This window comes from Phyllobates terribilis, unplaced genomic scaffold (genome assembly GCF_046119375.1).
Source record: "Phyllobates terribilis strain yellow unplaced genomic scaffold, ASM4611937v1 Scaffold_4__5_contigs__length_816908805, whole genome shotgun sequence".
NCBI lineage: Eukaryota > Metazoa > Chordata > Amphibia > Anura > Dendrobatidae > Phyllobates > Phyllobates terribilis.
This window is the reverse complement of record NW_027362764.1, coordinates 400,773,930-400,795,076: the sequence shown is the minus strand read 5'-3', so window position 1 is coordinate 400,795,076 and position 21,147 is coordinate 400,773,930. Positions and strand designations below refer to the sequence as shown.

Below are 21,147 nucleotides of genomic sequence, written 5' to 3'. Positions count from 1 at the left end.
TCAACGTAGCAGCCTGCTTACTCCTTACCCGATGGGAGTACTGGATAGTCCCATGGCGGTGGAACGCAGGGAGTTCAACTTCTTCCAGTCCCTCCGGATCTTCTCCTCCGTCCGGCAGGTTGGGCATCCTGGACAGGGCGTCCGCGTTGGTATTGGAGCGTCCGGCCCGGTATTTGATTGTGAACTCGTAGTTGGACAGACGGGCCATCCACCTCTGCTCCAGGGCACCGAGTCTTGCCGTGTCCAGGTGTGTCAACGGGTTGTTATCCGTGTACACGGTGAACCGGGAAGAAGCGAGGTAATGCTTAAAGCGCTCGGTGACTGCCCATACTACGGCCAGGAACTCTAGCTTAAATGAGCTGTAATTCTCGGGGTTCCTTTCGGTGGGTCGCAGCTTTCGGCTGGCGTAGGCGATTACTCGTTCTTTCCCCTGCTGGATCTGGGACAGTACGGCTCCTAGCCCGATGTTACTGGCGTCGGTGTAGAGGATAAAGGGCTGGCTATAATCCGGGTACGCCAGGATTTCGTCCCCCGTGAGGGCCATCTTCAGCTGGCGGAAGGACTCTTCTTCCAGCTCCTCCCATTTGAAGGGCGGCTTCTGGTTCTTGGCCTTCCAGGACTGGCCTATCAGGAGGTCCTGCATAGGTGCTGCCTTTTTGGTGAAACCGGGAATAAACCTTCGGTAGTAGCCTACCAACCCGAGGAACTGCCGCACTTCTTTTACGCTGGAGGGGCTTGGCCATTCCTTAATTGCGGTGATCTTATCAGGGTCGGGAGCCACTCCGTCAGCGCTCACCACGTGTCCCAGGTACTGCACCTTTGGTTTCAGGAGGTGACACTTGGAGGGTTTCACCTTTAGGCCGTAACTCGCCAGAGCTTTGAACACTTCCGCCAGGTGTTTCAGGTGGTCCTCATACGTCTTGGAATATACGATGACATCGTCCAGGTACAACAGGACCGTCTCGAAGTTTCTGTGGCCCAGACAACACTCCATTAGTCGTTGGAAGGTTCCTGGTGCGTTGCAGAGTCCGAACGGCATGCAGGTGAACTCGCTAAGTCCCATCGGGGTGGTGAATGCGGTCTTCTCCCGGTCCGCCTCTGCTACAGGAACCTGCCAGTACCCGCTAGTGAGATCCAAGGTAGAGAAGAAGTTAGCAGATCTTAAAGCAGCCAATGACTCCTCTATCCTTGGTAAGGGGTACGCATCCTTGTGTGTGATACGGTTGATTTTCCGGTAATCTACACACATCCTCATGGTGTTGTCTTTTTTTCTGACTAAGACTAGTGGAGCTGCCCAGGGGCTACAGCTATCCCTGATCACCCCAGCCTCCTTCATGTCTCTAAGCATCCCCTTGGCGTGTTGGTAGTGTGCAGGGGGTACGGGTCGATACCTCTCTTTTATGGGAGGATGGTCTCCCGTGGGGATGTGGTGTTCTACCCCCTTGACTCGCCCGAAGTCTAACGGGTGTTTACTAAACACTCTCTCGTACTCTTGAACCACCCGATAGACTCCCTGTTTCTGATGTGAGGGAGTGGAGTCAGTACCCAAATGTAGTTGCTGACACCAGTCCTCCTTTGTTTTCTTAGAGCCGTTACCTTCCTCCGGGTGAGATGGAGGCAAGGGTTCCACAGATTGTATAGCATTTTGGTTAATGGTATATAATTTGGCTAGTGTGGCATACCGGGGCAAGTACACTTCCCTCTTCCCGATATTGATTATGCGAACGGGCACCCTCCCATGGCGTACATTAACCACCCCCCGTGCTGTCAAGATGGTGGGCCTACTGTCTGAGTAAACTGGTTCTACCATTGCCTGGTAATCTCTACCTCTCAGACCAATAGCTGCCCGGCACCAAATCATCATTTCACTTTTTGGGGGCATGGCAATAGGAAAAGGGTCACACATTCTTACGCTACCAATCTCACCGCCGGAGAGTTCCACCTGTTGCCGTCGCATCAGTGCCCGGATCTCTTTCTGGAGCACCCGCTGCTCGCCGGAGCTGGCATTCTTGGCAACCTGCTGTAAAAGGAAAATCACCTCTGCAAGACAATTTTCAATTACATTAGTTCCTAGAGTTATTTTTGGGTGACTCTCATGTTTGTCAATATCTACAATGATCAGTCCCTGTGCTGCCAGTTCGACTCTACCGATTTTGATGGTCACCTCTTTAAATCCGATCTGTGGCACGGGCTGGCCATTGCTGGCGATGATACTCAAGTCGTCGTCAGGGTAGCGGGTAATATCCGAGTCATTCCAGTACTGCTTAAAGAGCACGTACGGGATGGTGGTGACCTGTGACCCGGTGTCCAGTAGGGCACTCATGGGAATGCCATCCAGTACCACAGGCAAGACTGGACGTCCTCCCACATATCTGTCGCGCCAGTTCGATGGGCCTGGTGATCTTTTTCCTGGGGGTTGGCCCTCTACCCCAGGTTGTGCCCGTTTAAACAACAGTACCTTGCCATATGTCCGGGTTGATTGCAGCGGCGGCAGATGGGTCGTCCGTCTTCGCTGTATCGGTCACTGGGTCTTCCTCTGGCCGGTGGGGTCCTCCTTGGTCGACGCCACGGGATGTCCTCCGGTCCGGATGCCAGCTGGATCTTCCCTGGGGTGGAAACCTGTAAAGACTGCACAGTTCGGGTTAGCGCAGCAACGCTCTTAGCTAGCTCTTGGACCTGATGGTGTAGGTCTGGAGCCGGGTCATTGTCCAAAGCCTGCGCATCAGCTCCCACAGGCCCTGCCGACAAGGGCGCCGCCTCCTGGTGGTAAGTGATAGCTGGGCGCCTGTGGGTCACAACGCCACCCGGTGCCGGTTCTCGGAGCACCCGGATGGCTCTGTCCTTGAACTGTGCAAAGCCCAGATGGGGATCCTGTAACTGGGTTCGGTGGGCATTACAATATAGTCCCTCTATAAATTGTTCGGTCAACAGCCTGTCCTCGTTTCCCACTCCATCAGGGTCGGTCTGCTTAATGGCCCTCAGGGCCTCTTGTAGGTTTAGTGCATAGTCCCTTATACTCTCATGCGCTCGCTGCTTGCACCCGTAGAATCTAAGCTTAATCTCGGCTGAGGTGCGGGTATCAAAGGTGTCCTTCAGCCAGGTTAGTATCCCTGCGACAGTCTTCCTCCCAGGTGGCCAGGATTTTACTTCCCTTTTGGCTGCCCCGGTTAGTTGGGCCACCAGGATGCTCACTTTTTGCTCTTCTGTGAGGGGGTACACCTGGAAGAGGCTATCCAGCTTTTCTCTAAAGTCATGCAGGGTATGTGACTCCCCTGAGTACTGGGGTAGCCAAGCTGCTCCCGGGATATAGGGCATGGTGAAGGGCATAACTGCAGCAGCGGTAGCGCTGGCGGGGGTTGAGGCAGTGAAGCTCTCCTCCGTATTCGACATCTTCCTCCCCCCTAGTGGACCGTGGCCTACCTTGCGATGATCCTCTTCCGTAGGCCACGGCTCCGCAGTGGATCGTCAGGGTTGAGGACCTTCCGTCGCGCTCCTGTGACGTCGGCGTCTGCTGGGCTCCTTCCAGGACCTTACGCAACGTCCGGACGTGAGGCGGGGCTTCAGTTCTCGCGCGCTTTCGGAGTCCACGCCCCTCTTCTTCCCGTGCGGCGTCCTCAAGATGGCGTCCAATGGCGGGAAAACTCCACGTATGGCGGGAAGAAGGCTGAAGATGGCGCCGGATGGCGGGAAAACTCCACCGATGGCGGGAAGGAAGCGGAAGATGGCGCCGGATGGCGGGAATCTTCACCACAGGTAAGTTTGAACAGTCTTTTTCAGGCACGCAGTACCCGGTGGTTGCGGGCACGAAATCCTGCCGACTACGCCAAAAGTTGACGCGCCCCTGGGCCTGTGTCGCGCTGCGTTGCGCACGCGGGAGCTTACCCGGAGCCGGATCTCTTGAGGGTTGTAGTCTCGTGGCGGTGACCCGGTCCGTGCCCAGGGAGTCAAACTGAGCGGCGATGTAACAGCGGTAGATGTAGGACAACTACGCCACCCGTTGAATGCAGCTATGGAGCTGCCGCTGCAGGACAGTCCGCTGAGGCCGGTGGATGGATGGTGCAGCGTAGATGGTATAACCCCCAACGGGAGGGGTATGGCCTCAGGGCAGCAGATGTGGATGATGGGGGTAGCAGGAACCACTCAGAGACGGTGCGGTGTAATTCAGGGTCTTTACTGGTAACAACGATAGACCCTCCCGGAGTACTTGCTAGTGAACGGGGCCTGGTCAGTCCTTGAGCAGATGGGATCTCCCCTGGCCAGGCGGAGTTGTAGGCCTCCCAAACTGACTGTACTCTTCTGGCTACCTTGCTAGAAGCGGATATAAGTAGCCCACGTCCCTGAGTGTACCGTGTGGTGCTCACCCGTATGGCCGGTGACTCGGGGCCTTCTAATGGCTTCCGCTCCACGATGGCGGTGCTGGTCCCACGCGTGTGACCGTGCCTTCGGGTTTCTGGGCCTGAGGACCTGAAATCCCCTGCCGGTCGGCTTCTGCTGCTGGGTAAGAGTTAGTCCCCACAGCCTCGGACGCCGGGTCCGGTAAGAAAGCTTCTCAGTCAGGGCGAGCTCTGCAGCTGCCAGCCCCTGACTCGTAGTAGTATTGCTTCTGCTGTTTCTTGTCTCTACTCTCCTTGACTGACTAACCCTGCCTCAGCCCAGGGTTTATCCAGGGGAAGTTCTTCCCCTCCCAAGACTGGGCAGGAGGTGTGGCATGCACAGGATCCCTGACCAAAGGACCTCCCACCTGCTCTCAGACATAACATTACATTACTGTGGAAAACCAGACCCCTGGGGTGCCACACATCTCTTTGTAAAGGGTGTAATAAAGGGTGTAATATTTCATTTTTTTTTTTTATTCCGGACGGTATGCATGTAGCAATACCAAATAATTTTTTTACATTTTTTTTTTTTTGCTATGTATGTTTGGGGGTGATATATATACAGAATATATATGTAAAGTTGTTATCACCCCCAAACATACACAGCATTTCCATACATACATTGCATTGGATACATACAAACATACATACATCGCATTTCCAAAAGACTAATACAGGTCTTATGGGAATGCATTTCATTTAATGTCTAGTGTTGCTCTCTTGTATCATGGAGACACGCGTCTAGTGGTTTTGTAGGTACAATTCTACACACCCACTCAGTATTGTGGGCATGGATACGTGCTTCTGTTTAATTGTGGCTTCACTGTTTTTAATGTTGATTTGAGTAAAGGTTAAGTTTTATATAAATTTGTAAAAAATAACATATAAATAAAAATATATATAACGTTTCTATTTTTTTACATTTAGTTATTAGTCCTCTTAGAGGACTTGAACCTGTGAGTTTTTGATCGCCCATACAATAGAACCAAAAAAAAAAAATGGGTGAACATTCTAAAACTTAACCTTTACTCAAATCAAAATGAAAAACAATGAAGCCACAATTAGACAGAAGCACGTATCCATGCCCACAATACTGAGTGGGTGTGTAGAATTGCACCTACAAAACCACTAGACGCGTGTCTCCATGATACAAGAGAACAACGCTAGACATTAAATGAAATGCATTCCCATAAGACCTGTATTAGTCACCCTACTACACATACAGTAATCACTAAAGGGAACGAATAACCACATTAACTAATTGAAAAATAGTCATTCATTTTCTATCCGCATGAGGGACTGATCAAAATAAAAAAAATGAAGCATTAGTTCATAAGAAAAGTCAGAAGTAATGATAGATATACAGCTATATACAGGTTGTTTAACATAACAAACTAGTAAATGAAGATAGCAATGGGCATACTAAAGTAAAAAATGCAAGTGTTGTGACTCCTATAGCTGACAACGAGAAGAGCAAAGACTAGCAAAAGCAATGTCAGTGGCAAAAAAAATAAAAATGCTGTACCAAAGGAATTGTCTATTAGGTCTCTTGCTAATGTGGATTGGACATTGGAATACATTGGCCAAACTGTTAGTGAACTCCAGAGAAGTAATGGCGAACCTCGGGGAGATATCTGCAGTAAACGGGAAAGGCTCTAGTTTTGGGGTTCCCTTACAAGGAATTGGTAATCAAGGTTAGGACATAAGAAATTGAAATTTCACCCTGTTAGGGTATAATAAGGATAGGAGCTGATCCCTACACCTGGATGACCACTCATCATGGTCCCACTTTGATGCAAACTGTACCTCTAAATGATGATAACACGACCGGAGCGGTAAGAGAGACCCAATTTATCTCTGTGCCGCTCAGCTGTGCTATTGTTGATTTTTTCATAGTCTATATAGATAACTTTGTTTAAGTCTATTACTGTGCTGTTTAGTCCCCTAGAGGGAATGCTGTATATGTGCTAGGGTGGCTAATACCACTCTTTTGGAAATGCATGTCATTTGATGTCTATAGTCCTAATCTTGTGTCGTGAAGACACACACCTCTACTGGTATTGTAAGTGCATTTCTACACACGCACTTGGTATTCTAGGTATGGGTAGGGGTGTAATGACCGAGTGGCAGAGGTCGCAACGGCGACCAGGCCTGTGTGCATGAGGGGCCGCTGACGCCAGCAGAAACTTCAACTGGATGTGCATCTTCAGACGCACATCCATTTGAAGTGTATTGCGGCCCACAGACCTGTGCATGGCAATACACGGCCAGCAGCTGACGTTGGCGAGCACATGACTGGGGGTAACGTCATGCGCTCCCATCACTTTCACCCTGAAGTCAGCTGCCGGCTTCAGAAGAGGACACCGTGTGGCAGGGGAGCAGAGGGAAGGTGAGTATAATGGTTTATTTTTTCTATGCATTAAAAAACAGCGGCAAAATGGGTGACATGTACCAGGATGGGGCCCAGGATAAAGAACATACAGTTATATGAAAAAGTTTGGGCACCCCTATTAATCTTAAGCTTAATGTTTTATAAAAATTGGTGTTTTTGCAACAGCTATTTCAGTTTGATATATGTAATAACTGTTGGACACAGTAATGTTTCTGCCTTGAAATGAGGTTTATTGTACTAACAGAAAATGTGCAATCTGCATTCAAACAAAATTTGACAGGTGCATAAGTATGGGCACCTCACAAGAAAAGTGACATTAATATTTAGTAGATCCTCCTTTTGCAAAAATAACAGCCTCTAGTCGCTTCCTGTAGCTTTTAATGAGTTCCTGGATCCTGGATGAAGGTATTTTTGACCATTCCTCTTTACAAAACAATTCCAGTTCAGTTAAGTTTGATGGTCGCCGAGCATGTACAGCCCTCTTCAAATGATCCCACAGATGTTCAATGATAATCAGGTCAGGGGACTGGCATGGCCATTCCAGAACATTGTAATTGTTCCTCTGCATGAATTCCTGAGTAGATTTGGAGCGGTGTTTTGGATCATTGTCTTGCTGAAAGATCCATCCCCTGCGTAACTTCAACTTTATCACTGATTCTTGAACATTATTGTCAAGAATCTGCTGATACTGAGTGGAATCCATGCGTCCCTCAACTTTAACAAGATTCCCGGTGCCGGCATTGGCCACACAGCCCCAAAGCATGATGGAACCTCCACCAAATTTTACTGTGGGTAGCAAGTGTTTTTCTTGGAATGCTGTGTTTTTTTGCTGCCATGCATAACGCCTTTTTGTATGACCAAACAACTCAATCTTGGTTTCATCAGTCCACAGGACCTTCTTCCAAAAAGAAATTGGCTTCTCCAAATGTGCTTTTTCATACCTCAGCCGACTCTGTTTGTGGCGTGCTTGCAGAAACGACTTCTTTTGCATCACTCTCCCATACAGCTTCTCCTTGTGCAAAGTGCGTTGCATAGTTGACCGATGCACAGTGACACCATCTGCAGCAAGTTGATGCTGCAGCTCTCTGGAGGTGGTCTGAGGATTGTCCTTGACTGATCTCACCATTCTTCTTCTCTGCCTTTCTGATGTTTTTCTTGGCCTGCCACTTCTGGCCTTAACAAGAACTGTCCCTGTGTTCTTTCATTTCCTTACTATGTTCCTCACAGTGGAAACTGACAGGTTAAATCTCTGAGACAGCTTTTTGTATCCTTCCCCTGAATAACTATGTTGAATAATCTTTGTTTTCAGATCATTTGACAGTTGCTTTGAGGAGCCCATGATGCCACTCTTCAGAGGAGATTCAAACAGGAGAACAACTTGCAAGTGGCCACTTTAAGTAGCTTTTCTCATAATTGCATACACCTGGCTATGAAGTTCAAAGCTCAATGAGGTTGCAAAACCAAAAAAAGTGCTTTAGTAAGACAGTAAAAAGTAGGTAGGAGTATTTAAAACAAGAAAATGATAAGGGTGTCCATACTTATGCACCTGTCAAATTTTGTTTGAATGCAGATTGCACATTTTCTGTTAGTACAATAAACCTCATTTCAAGGCAGAAACATTACTGTGTCCAACAGTTATTACATATATCAAACTGAAATAGCTGTTGCAAAAACACCAATTTTTATAAAACATTAAGCTTAAGATTAATAGGGGTGCCCAAACTTTTTCATATAACTGTATACCAGAATGGGGGATATATATAAGGATGAGGCCCACGATAAGGGACATATTACCCAGCATGTGGGAATATATATATATATATATATATATATATATATATATATATATATATATATATATATATATATATATATATATATATATATATATATATATATATATGACGCGCCCCCCAGGGCCGTGGGGTACTCGGCAGCCGGGCCTCTGTGTATGCCGGTAGGGGAGTATCACGGTGGCTGGCCCGGTCCGTGACCCAGGGCGGTCAGTGCAAAGGGGAATATTTTTATATGAGGTTTTTGGGATTGTTCGTGACGCCACCTGTGGAATGCGGCTAAGGGGTGCCGCCGCTGCGGAGCAGTCCTCTGGAGCTGGTGTTACGGCAGCAGGGATGGTGTGGCTCTCCACAGGTAGAGCTAGCTCCAGGGCAGTGTAGGAAGATGGTGGTTTGGCTGGGCGTTGTAGTGCAGAGAGGGAACGATAGCGCAGATTAAAGAATGGACGGAGGCAGTGCGGTGCAGTCATCAGAGTTTTTACTCACAGTTATTATGACTGTTCCACTGGTGCACTGTACAGGTGTCAGCCTCCCACGTCACGCTGCGTTCACCAGGCAGGGGCTCAGTTCTTCCTCAGGCTGGTTAGGCGTACCTGACAGAACCCCACTTTGTGTTCCTAGCTAGACCGACTTCACGCTGGGTCTTTCTCCCTCCTGCCCTGCGCTGCCCACTCTCAATCCCGCTCGGGTGCTCTGAAGTCCCTCCTGTGCGTCGGAGTTCCCGGACCTGCTTGACCCTCACGGGGATTAGAATGCGGCTTCAGCAACTGACTATATAAGCCAGAAGCCTCCGGTTTTCCCAGCCGAGACCTGGAGTAACACGGCTGGACCAGGGGCCGGTCCCCTTCTTGCGGCCTACGATCCCTCTGTCTTCTGACAGATGCGGGGCGTACGGGTGCCGTCCTGCACTCGCCGTACTCCCTAGGATTCCCTTCAACAGAACGGAGCCTACTCCCTGCTCCCCTCCTGGGTCTCTGACACTAGGCCCTAGTTGTGGAGCAGAGCTCCTACTGAGACTCTGCTCCCAGACTGTTTTTCTGAACTGTCCTCTCACTACTGTCCTGCCACCCTAAGATGGCTTCCCTTTATATGTACCTACTACTATAGTGCTCCCCTGAACTGCTTCCTCCACCCACACCCACTACTGGTTCTCCCTACCTCTGGGTTCCCCCCACTCCAGCCAGGGACAGGGCTCAGCAGGAAAACACATTGCATCTTGCCCTTCCAGCCGGCCTGGAGCAGTGTAGTGTTGGATGCAGGTGTTGGGGTTCCGGGCAGCACTCCCTCCTTACCTGAGAGTAGGAGACACCACACCTCTGGGTGAGGTGCAGTACCTCTGTGGTGACTGAACCCTCAGGGGCGCCACACTCCCCCCTGGTAAAACACAGCACGTCCGCGGGCTGGAACAAAGTAAAACAGGGTATATTTGCCATGCAAATTTTTAGATGCATCGCATATAAGATTGTAAAACACAACATTTCTTCCCTTTATGGGAGGCACATCACTTCAACGTTACAGGTTACATTTATCGCACATTGTAAAACACTTTTCAGAAACATTTCTTGTAACAGGTTACAGTTCATGCTGTAACCGGGCGTCCATTTTACTTTTAAACAGGTGCAACAAGTAGCAGCATGAGGGACCCGTCAGCAAACCCTCAACGTAGACCCTGGGCGTGGCTGCAGGGCATAGGTGATCTTGGGGCTGGACCACGTCTTCTGCCACGCCAAAAGGGTTTTTCTTCTGAGGTCATGGTTGTGAATATAAAACCAATAGGGTGCACTTTTTCTGGGTGAGGTGCAGTACCTCTGTGGCGACTGAACCCTCAGGGGCACTAATATATATATATATATATATATACACAGTGCCTACAAGTAGTATTCAACCCCCTGCAGATTTAGCTGGTTGACACATGCAGAATTAACTTGGCATTGTGACATTTGTACTGTAGATCAGCCTGGAAGTGGGAAATGCACTGCAGCAAATTTTTTTTTTTTTTTTTTAAAACGTTAAAAGTTAATTCAGAGTGTCATTTATTATTCAACCCCTCAAACCACAAGAATTCTGTTTGGTCCCCCAAAAGTATTAAGAATTAGTTCAGGCACCAAGAATAATGAGCTTCACATGTGTGGATTACAGATCTCTTTTGCCAGCCTTTTCTGACTATTTAAGACCCTCCCCAAACTTGTGAACAGCACTCAGACATGGTCAACATGGGAAAGACAAAGGAGCATTCCAAGGCCATCAGAGACAAGATCGTGGAGGGTCACAAGGCTGGCAAGGGGTACAAAACCCTTTCCAAGGAGTTGGGCCTACCTGTCTCCACTGTTGGGAGCATCATCCGTAAGTGGAAGACTTATGGAACTACTGTTAGCCTTCCACGGCCAGGACAGCCTTTGAAAGTGTCCTCACGTGCCGAGGCCAGGCTTGTCCGAAGAGTCAAGGCTAACCAAAGGACAACAAGGAAGGAGCTCCGGGAAGATCTCATGGCAGTGGGGACATTGGTTTCAGTCAATACCATAAGTAACGTACTCCACCGCAATGGTCTCCGTTCCAGACGAGCCCGTAAGGTACCTTTACTTTCAAAGCGTAATGTCAAGGCTCGTCTACAGTTTGCTCATGATCACTTGGAGGACTCTGAGACAGACTGGTTCAAGGTTCTATGGTCTGATGAGACCAAGATCGAGATCTTTGGTGCCAACCACACACGTGACGTTTGGAGACTGGATGGCACTGCATACGACCCCAAGAATACCATCCCTACAGTCAAGCATGGTGGTGGCAGCATCATGCTGTGGGGCTGTTTCTCTGCCAAGGGGCCTGGCCATCTGGTCCGCATCCATGGGAAGATGGATAGCACGGCCTACCTTGAGATTTTGGCCAAGAACCTCCGCTCCTCCATCAAGGATCTTAAGATGGGTCGTAATTTCATCTTCCAACAAGACAACGACCCAAAGCACACAGCCAAGAAAACCAAGGCCTGGTTCAATAGGGAAAAAGTCAAGGTGTTGGAGTGGCCTAGTCAGTCTCCGGACCTTAACCCAATTGAAAACTTGTGGAAGGAGCTCAAGAATAAAGTCCACATGAGACACCCAAAGAACCTAGATAACTTGGAGAAGATCTGCATGGAGGAGTGGGCCAAGATAACTCCACAGACCTGTGCCGGCCTGATCAGGTCTTATAAAAGACGATTATTAGCTGTAATTGCAAACAAGGGTTATTCCACAAAATATTAAACATGGAGGTTGTATAATAATTGACCCACACTTTTATGTTTAAAATTTAATAAAATTCAACTGAGCAACATAACTTTTTGGTTTGTAAGATTTATGCTTCTGTTCATAAAACCTACTCTCGTTTGCAGTTTGAAGGCTCTAACTTATTTGCATCTTATCAAACCAGCTAAATCTGCAGGGGGTTGAATACTACTTGTAGGCACTATATATATATATATATATATATATATACACACACATACATACATACATACATACACATACATACATACAGTACAGTACAGACCAAAAGTTTGGACACACCTACTCATTTAAAGATTTTTCTGTATTTTCATGACTATGAAAATTGTACATTCACACTGAAGGCATCAAAACTATGAATTAACACATGTGGAATTATATACTTAACAAAAAAGTGTGAAACAACTGAAAATATGTCCTATATTCTAGGTTCTTCAAAGTAGCCACCTTTTGCTTTGATGACTGCTTTGAACACTCTTGGCATTCTCTTGATGAACTTCAAGAGGTAGTCACCGGAAATGGTCTTCCAACAATCTTGAAGGAGTTCCCAGAGATGCTTAGCACTTGTTGGCACTTTTTGCCTTCACTCTGCGGTCCAACTCACCCCAAACCATTTCGATTGGGTTCAGGTCTGGTGACTGTGGAGGCCAGGTCATCAGGCGTAGCACCCCATCACTCTCCTACTTGGTCAAATAGCCCTTACATAACCTGGAGGTGTGTTTGGGGTCATTGTCCTGTTGAAAAATAAATGATGGTCCAACTAAGCGCAAACCGGATGGAATAGCATGCCGCTGCAAGATGCTGTGGTAGCCATGCTGGTTCAGTATGCCTTCAATTTTGAATAAATCCCCAATAGTGTCACCAGCAAAGCACCCCCACACCATCACACCTCCTCCTCCATGCTTCACAGTGAGAACCAGGCAAGTAGAGTCCATCCGTTCACCTTTTCTGCATCGCACAAAGACACAGTGGTTGAAACCAAATATCTCAAATTTGGACTCATCAGACCAAAGCACAGATTTCCACTGGTCTAATGTCCATTCCTTGTGTTCTTTAACCCAAACAAGTCTCTTCTGCTTGTTGACTGTCCTTACCAGTGGTTTCCTAGCAGCTATTTTACCATGAAGGCCTGCTGCACAAAGTCTCCTCTTAACAGTTGTTGTAGAGATGTGTCTGCTGATAGAACTCTGCGTGGCATTGACCTGGCCTCTAATCTGAGCTGCTGTTAACCTGCGATTTCTGAGGCTGGTGACTCGGATAAACTTATCCTCAGAAGCAGAGGTGACTCTTGGTCTTCCTTTCCTGGGGCGGTCCTCATGTGAGCCAGTTTCTTTGTAGCACTTGATGGTTTTTGCAACTGCACTTGGGGACACTTTCAAAGTTTGCCCAATTTTTCGCACTGACTGACCTTCATTTCTTAACGTAATGATGGCCACTCGTTTTTCTTTACTTAGCTGCTTTTTTCTTGCCATAATACAAATTCTAACAATCTATTCCGTAGGACTATCAGCTGTGTATCCACCAGACTTCGGCACAACACAACTGATGGTCCCAACCCCATTTATAAGGCAAGAAATCCCACTTATTAAACCTGACAGGGCACACCTGTGAAATGAAAACCATTTCCGGTGACTACCTCTTGAAGCTCATCAAGAGAATGCCAAGAGTGTGCAAAGCAGTCATCAAAGCAAAAGGTGGCTACTTTGAAGAACCTAGAACATAAGACATATTTTCAGTTATTTCACACTTTTTTGTTAAGTATATAATTCCACATGTGTTAGTTCATAGTTTTGATGCCTTCAGTGTGAATGTACAATTTTCATAGTCATGAAAATACAGAAAAATCTTTGAATGAGAAGGTATATATATAAACATACCAGGAAGGGGGAGGGTGCCCGGTTCAAGTCTAGCACCGGGGCCCATCGAACTCTAGTTACGCCACTGGGTATGGGTACATGCTCCTGTCCATTTGTGGCTTCATTGTTTTTCATGCTGATTGGAGTGAACGTTAAGTTTTAGGGTTCAACCATTTTTTTCCAGTTGTGTGGTATTTCTGCTAACCCTAGAGTGGAGTTTACTCAAGCTACTGATACTATTAAGCCTATTTTTGAGTCAATCGTTTAGACACTGCAGTCTATTGCCTAATTATTGGTCTCCCATAAAGCCTGGCCACAGACGGGCTTCAAAGGAGTAAAACCATGGCAGATACTGAAGCCTACAGTACCCCCCACCTGCTACCATAGGTCATAGGCTCTAGAGTGATGGCTGGAATGTTGGAGGTGTTTGAATCCTGCTTTCACAGTGAACAACAGTATTTTAGGGGTTAACCTGTTGTAATCTGAGCTTACTTTGATGGTGGCAGTTACACTCAGGTGCAGGCTGTGTAACACAACCAGCACCTGCGCCATATGGAGCCAACTTTATGTAGTGATGGCACACTGCCATTGGAAGCCGCCATTTAATTAAAGGGAACCTGACACGTCACATAACACTATTAAAGGGGTTGTCCAGTCTAAAACGACATGTCTGCAGTCACTCTAAGAGACTGCAGACTTGTGAGTCCTAACATAGTGCGCACTGTGAAGATTGTCTGGGGTGAGCGCTGGTTATGTGTCCACAAGTATGCTATGGGAATACTCCCAGCCAAAATCTGACTATACTGTTTCCGCACACTCAGTGCAAGTGTATTGCATGAGACCGGAAACAGTGTAGTCAGATTTTGGCTGGGAGTATTCCCATAGCATACTTGTGGACACGTGACCAGCGCTCACCCCAGACAATCTTCACAGTGCGCACTATGTGAGGACTCACAAGTCTGCCATCTCGTAGAGTGACTGCAGACATGTCGTTTTAGACTGGACAACCCCTTTAAACTACAGATATAGGTAAAAAGGAACCTGTCACTAGGTTTTTACAATATAAAGTACGGCCAGCACCTCTAAGCCCTCTATTACGGCATACTAGAATGCTGTATATATGCAGAGCAAAGTACCATAGTTTGCATGCACGGGGAAAGGCCAAAGAGTGCCGATGACACAAAGGTTAAAGTTTGCGCATGCACACTACAGTGCTTTGCTCTGCCCTCAGCAGGAGCACAATGGGGGGCGCTGCGTGGATAACTTAGGGCACCAGATCAAGACCAGAGATGCCCATCGGACCAGAAAGCTAACCCCACCCATACCAGGTTCTCTGTGTACACAGTGGGCAGAGTCGGACCAGGGTTCAGGACCAGCTAGTCAAAGCAATGATACTCACCAGGTGATAAAACCTTCAGTCTAAGTAAACAACATCACACAGCTGGACATGTGGCACAACTTTGAATTTAGTGATTTAACCCTTACCTCATGCTGTCCTCAGTTTACATAGCAAAAACCTGCTTTAAACTGTCTGCTCTCTGCTGACCCTGTCCCAGTCTACATATAAAGCTGATGATTAAGCTGAAGGTGCAGATACATTGAAAGGGTGGGAAATCACTACAGCTCGTTCCAGTCTCAACTTATGACTAGATGTATGTAAGGAGTGTATTTTGAGGTGTGGATTTACATAAATCTTTTTTTTTCAAGCAAATAACTTCAGGACACTGTAAATTATAGTCAAAAGGTACTAGATGCCATAGTATGTTCTTGTGTTTGATTCTTCTGTCTCTCATCTCTTGGTTTTCTTTTTCCCTACAGAGGAAAAGTGTTTCCCAGTACTGATGTGGAGAATAATGGAAGGAATGGCCAACAGGGGGCATGCTTTCCAAATATGTTACACAATACAGAGAACCAAATTAAATGTATGTATTAACACACCAATGGCTATTGGTACTATGATGTTCTTGTATTACAGCATAGTTGTGTCATGCAATACAGTTGTATAATGTAAAGCTGTTTCAATATTGTTCAAGATTGGATTGACTTACAATTTTTTTTATTTTTGTGTCTTTTTTTAAAAGTAGTATATCTGCAAAGTATTTTTTTCATAAATGACATTTGGTTGGGTTGTTATGTTTCACAGAGTAATCCATGCGTTAATCAGAAGTTTCAGTCAGAGACGTTAACGGAGGGTCTCTTCTTTTGCACAGCAATTGGGCGACCATTGCCATTCAAAAACCACTATATAATCTTTATGGTTAGAGCAGTCAACAGTTTTACTATGAATAGCCAACCTACTGTCTGTTGCCCTTCATTTACTGAGGGACATTTTTACATCATTAAATTACTAATAACTGGATTACATTTTTTATAAGTAAACTATAGTAGAGTCCTGTAGTATGTTGCCTTTCAATAATATTTATATACAATAGTGTGACAAAGTGTTTGCCTCCTTCCTGATTTCTTATTCTTTAGCATGTCTGTCACACTTAAGGGTATGTGCACACGATGCAGAAATGCTCAGGATTTTTTCCTGAGCATTTCTGCATCTCCCTGGCAGGAAAAAACGCATGCGGATTTTACATGCGGATTGTACATGCGTTTTTCCTGCCAGGGACATGCTGATGTGAAGCGTTCTTCACTTTCATTTCCGCATGCGGGTTGACAAGCGCTTCCCAAGCGATTTTAGCATCACTTGGAAAGTGCTTGTCAACTTGGTCACACTATATAAATCCATGCAAACGGCATGGATTTATATAGTGTGTGAATGTCAAAAAATAAAAAATAAATATATACTTTACCCTCTGATGGCCCCCGGTGTCCTGCTTCGCTCGGTCCCGGCTATCGGCAGTGAAGACTGAAGGACCTGCCGACGTCAGCGTCACGTGACCCGTCACATGACTCTGACGTCAGCGAAGGTCCTTCTTCATTCAACCGCGAAGTGCCGGGAACCAAGCAGGAGCGCTGCGCCTGCCGTCAGAAGGTGAGTATATATATATTTTTTATTTTATTCTTTTTTTTTTAATGGTACCTGGGTCTGGATGAGAGTCCTCTCCTCCACACCCGGGTACCATCCGCACATTAGACCGCATGGAATGCGCATCAACATATACAGTGATGCGGATTTTTACGCTGGGAAAAATCCGCATCATGTGTACAGCACATGCGGATTTCAATTGGGGAACATTGCTGCCCTTCTACCATGCGTTTTTCATGCGTTTCCGCGGCGTTTACGCAACTGCAAAAACGCCGCGGAAACGCATGAAAAACGCATCGTTTGAACTCAGCCTAAATGTTTCAGATCACAAAACAAATTTAAATATTAGACAAAAGATAACACAAGTAAACACAAAATGCAGTGTTTAAATGAAGCTCTTCATTATTAAACAGTGGTTTTCGTCTTGGTACTCTGCCATGCATGCCATTTTTGCCCAGTCTCTTTCTTATGGTGGAGTCATGAACACTGACAACTGAGGCAAGTGATGCCTGCAGTTCTTTGGATGTTGTTGTGGGGTCTTTTGTGACCTCTTGGATTAGTCGTCGCTGCGTTCTTGAGGTAATTTTGGTTGGTCAGCCACTCCTGGGAAGGTTCACCACTGTTCCATGTTTTCACCATTTGTGGATATTGGCTCTCAATGTGGTTCGCTGGAGTCCCAAAGCTTTAGAAATGGCTTTATAACCTTTTCCAGACTGATAGATCTCAATAATTTTTTCTTATTTGTTCCTAATTTCTTTGGATCGCAGCATCATGTCTAGCTTTTGAGGATCTTTTGGTCTACTTCACCTTGTCAGGCAGGTCCTATCTAAGTGATTTCTTGATTGAGGACAGGTGTGGCAGTAATCAGGCCTGTGTGTGGCTAGGGAAATTGAACTCAGCTTCCCAAAGATGTGATAAACCACAGTTAATTTATGTTTTAAGGGGGGGGGGGCAATCACTTTTTCACACATGGCCCTGTAGGTTTGGATTTCTTTTTCCCTTAATAATAAAGACCTCCATTTAAAAACTGCATTTTGTGTTTACTTGTGTTATCTTTGTTTTGTGACCTGAAACATTTCAGTGTGACAAACATGCAAAAGAATAAGAAATCAGGAAGGGGGAAAACTCTTTTTTCACACCACTGTAAGTATTTATCATTTCTAAGTGTTCTTAGTCATGTGAATTCTGCTGATATCTGAATTAGCTGTGTTCTGTAAATTATGTAAGGTTATGTGTCCATGATGCACAAATGCTCAAGATTTTTTCCTGAGCGTTTCTTCATCTCCCTGGCAGAAAAAAACGCATGCGGATTGTACATGCAGATTGTACATGCGATTTTCCTGCCAGGGACATGCGGATGTGAAGCGTTCTTCACATGCATTTCCACATGCGGGTTGACAAGCGCTTTCCAAGCGATTTTAGCATCACTTGGAAAGTGCTTGACAACTTGGTCACACTATATAAATCCATGCAAACGGCATGGATTCATATAGTGTGACCCGAGAGAATGGTTAAAAATAAAAAAAATAAAGCTATACTTACCTTGCGATGGCCCCGAGTCTTGCTGCGTTCCTGTGCTGGCTGCTGGCAGATCGCGGTACGCTGTACTGAAAGACCTGCCGTCCCATGACTGTGACGTCACCGCAGGTCCTTCAGTCCTGCGCGATCTGTCAGCAGCCAGCACAGGGAAGGAGTCCGGGGGCCGTCGGAAGGTGAATATAATCTTTATTTTTTATTTTATTCTTTTTTTTACAGCTTTTAATGGTACCTGGGTGTGGAGGAGAGTCTCCTGTCCTCCACACCCGGGTACCATCCGCACATTAGAACGCGTCAATTACGCAAGTATAGATGCAGCTTTGCGGAATTGGCGCGTTCTAATGCAAGTCAATGGCGGCGAAAACGCAGCACTTCCGCAAAATTAATGGACATGCTGCGGATTTTTGAGCGCAGCATAAACGCTGCGGAAAAATCCGCAGCATGGGCATTGAAAGTGCGGCATTGGAGACCATGGGGGAAGGTTTACCAAGCGTTTCCCAAGCGGAAATTCCGCAGCATAAACGCTTGAAAAACGCATCGTGGGCACACAGCCTAAGGCTATTGCCAACCTTTGCAATCTTTGCTCCTGTAGTGCACTCGATTCTGCACACTGCATGTGACATGCATGCTCCTGCACAGGCACAGTTGTAGCCTCAAATGTGGCTCTCCCTATATACTTTAGACCTGCAGGGTCCGATGACACCAGCCAACACTAAATGACTGCCGATTAGCTAAATACTCATGATTAGTGTTGAGCGATACCTTCCGATATCGGGAAATATCGGATCGGATTGGATCGGACCGATACCGAAAAAGTATCGGATATCGCCGATTCCGATACCGGAAACCAATGCAAGTCAATGGGAGAGAAATATCGGAATGAAAATAAACCCTTTCTTTCCTTGTAGGTTAATTCTACATGAAGGAAAACAACTAAGAATAATGTAGAATGTATTGGGGGAGGTGGGGGAGACAATAAAGGCATAGAGGTTTAGCCCAATCAAATGGAATAGCAGGAATTAATATTTTTTTTAAGACGTTCTGAGTTACGGAAATATTGACTATGTTAATTATTTTTATATTTTGTCAGATATTTATGTTTCACTACTTCCATGCTCTTCACCTTCTTTTTTACTTCTCCCACACTTTCTCCTTCATCATCCTCAGCATCTTTTTCATCCTCTTCTTCTTCACCTTCTTCATCTTCTTCTTCTTCACCTTCTTCGTATTATTCTTCTTCATCATATTCTTATTTGTGACAGGCATTCCTGTAGTTGTTATCTATAAAAGGTTGGACATTACACCTTTCGTTCTGCCCGTCACAAAAGATTTACAACAGGATTTGTCCGCGTTCAGTTTGGCCTGCAGCAGCAGGTCTTTTCCAGGGGCACCACGAGGAGGAACGGACTCACCCCCATACACTGCTTAGTCATCTTCTGCTTATAATTTAGATATTATCTTTTGCTCTGATTTTTAGTCTTATGCTTAATGTTCTTCCGCTTTTTGTTCTGCAGCTTCTTGTATTTCTGCTTCTTGGTTTTCTGTCTCTTGTTCTTCTGTATCTTGGTGCTTGTCTTCTCTTCTTTGTCCTCTTCAGGGTCATCTTCTTGGTCTTCTTCGGGGTGGTCTTCAGGGTCATCGTCTTCGGGGGTCCTCGTCTTCTTCGGGTTGGTCTTCTGGGTCCTCGTCTTCGGGGTCCTCGTCTTCTTCGGGGTGGTCTTCAGGGTCCTCGTCTTCTTCGGGGTGGTCTTCAGGGTCCTCGTCTTCTTCGGGGTGGTCTTCAGGGTCCTCGTCTTCAGGGTCGTTGTCTTCGGGGTCCTCGTCTTCTTAGGGTTGGTCTTCAGGGTCCTCGTCTTCAGGGTCCTCGTCAGGGAGATCCAGAGTGATTACCAAGAACCATTTCAAAAAGCTTGAACTTGGAAATGTAGCAGAAGGTACAAGAAAGCTGAGGAACTACCGAGAACCAGCTGACGGTACTGGAACCCGGATGGGTAGCAGAAGGTACAAGAGCCAATGGAACTGCCGAAGACCAGCTGACAGTACTGGAACTCGGTTACTAAGCAGGAGGTACCTGTGCCAGAAAGCACTACCAAGGACCAGCAGACGTTGGTGGAACTTGGATACCGAGAAGGAGGCACCTAATCCAAAGGCACTGCCGAGAACCAGCTGACAGTACTGGAACCCGGATGGGTAGCAGAAGGTACCCATGTAAAAAAAAGTTCAAGGCCGCGAGCCGGCCGCAGTTACCAAAACCCACAGTCCTACAGGGGGTGCTTGTCCTATTGGCACTATGGAACCAGCCTTCATTGCCTGATCCCGCAGCCCACATAGGAGTCACCTAAACTGCAGGCACCATAGAGTCGGCTAACCCGACCGCAACACGACAGGACAACGCATTGGAGGCAAAGTGACGTTGACACTACCCGGAAACAGCTGGCGTGCTGGAACCAGGCTGGGCAGGAGGGAGTACCCGTGCCAAAGACACTGCCGAGAACCAGCTGACGGTACTGGAACCCGGATGGGTAGTAGAAGGTACAAGAGCCAATGGAACTGCCGAAGACCAGCTGACGGTACTGGAACTCGGTTACTAAGCAGGAGGTACCTGTGCCAGAGAGCACTACCAAGGACCAGCAGACGTTGGTGGAACTTGGATACCGAGAAGGAGGCACCTAATCCAAAGGCACTGCCGAGAACCAGCTGACGGTACTGGAATCCGGATGGGTAGCAGAAGGTACCCATGTAAAAAAAAGTTCAAGGCCGCGAGCCGGCCGCAGTTACCAAAACCCACAGTCCTACAGGGGGTACTTGTCCTATTGGCACTATGGAACCAGCCTTCATTGCCTGATCCCGCAGCCCACATAGGAGTCACCTAAACTGCAGGCACCATAGAGTCGGCTAACCCGACCGCAACACGACAGGACAACGCATTGGAGGCAAAGTGACGTTGACACTACCCGGAA

The 21,147-nt window shown here is 46.8% G+C and overlaps 1 protein-coding gene across 1 annotated transcript in view; it reads left to right on the top strand.

Moving 5' to 3' along the window:
- The window catches only part of AHRR (aryl hydrocarbon receptor repressor), a 457,961-nt gene that overhangs the window by 408,509 nt on the left and 28,305 nt on the right, over window positions 1–21,147 (top strand). Inside the window, exon 9 of the mRNA XM_073678511.1 lies at window positions 15,493–15,596. Coding sequence (XP_073534612.1) covers window positions 15,493–15,596 — 104 coding nt within the window. The remainder of the gene's footprint in view (window positions 1–15,492; window positions 15,597–21,147) is intronic.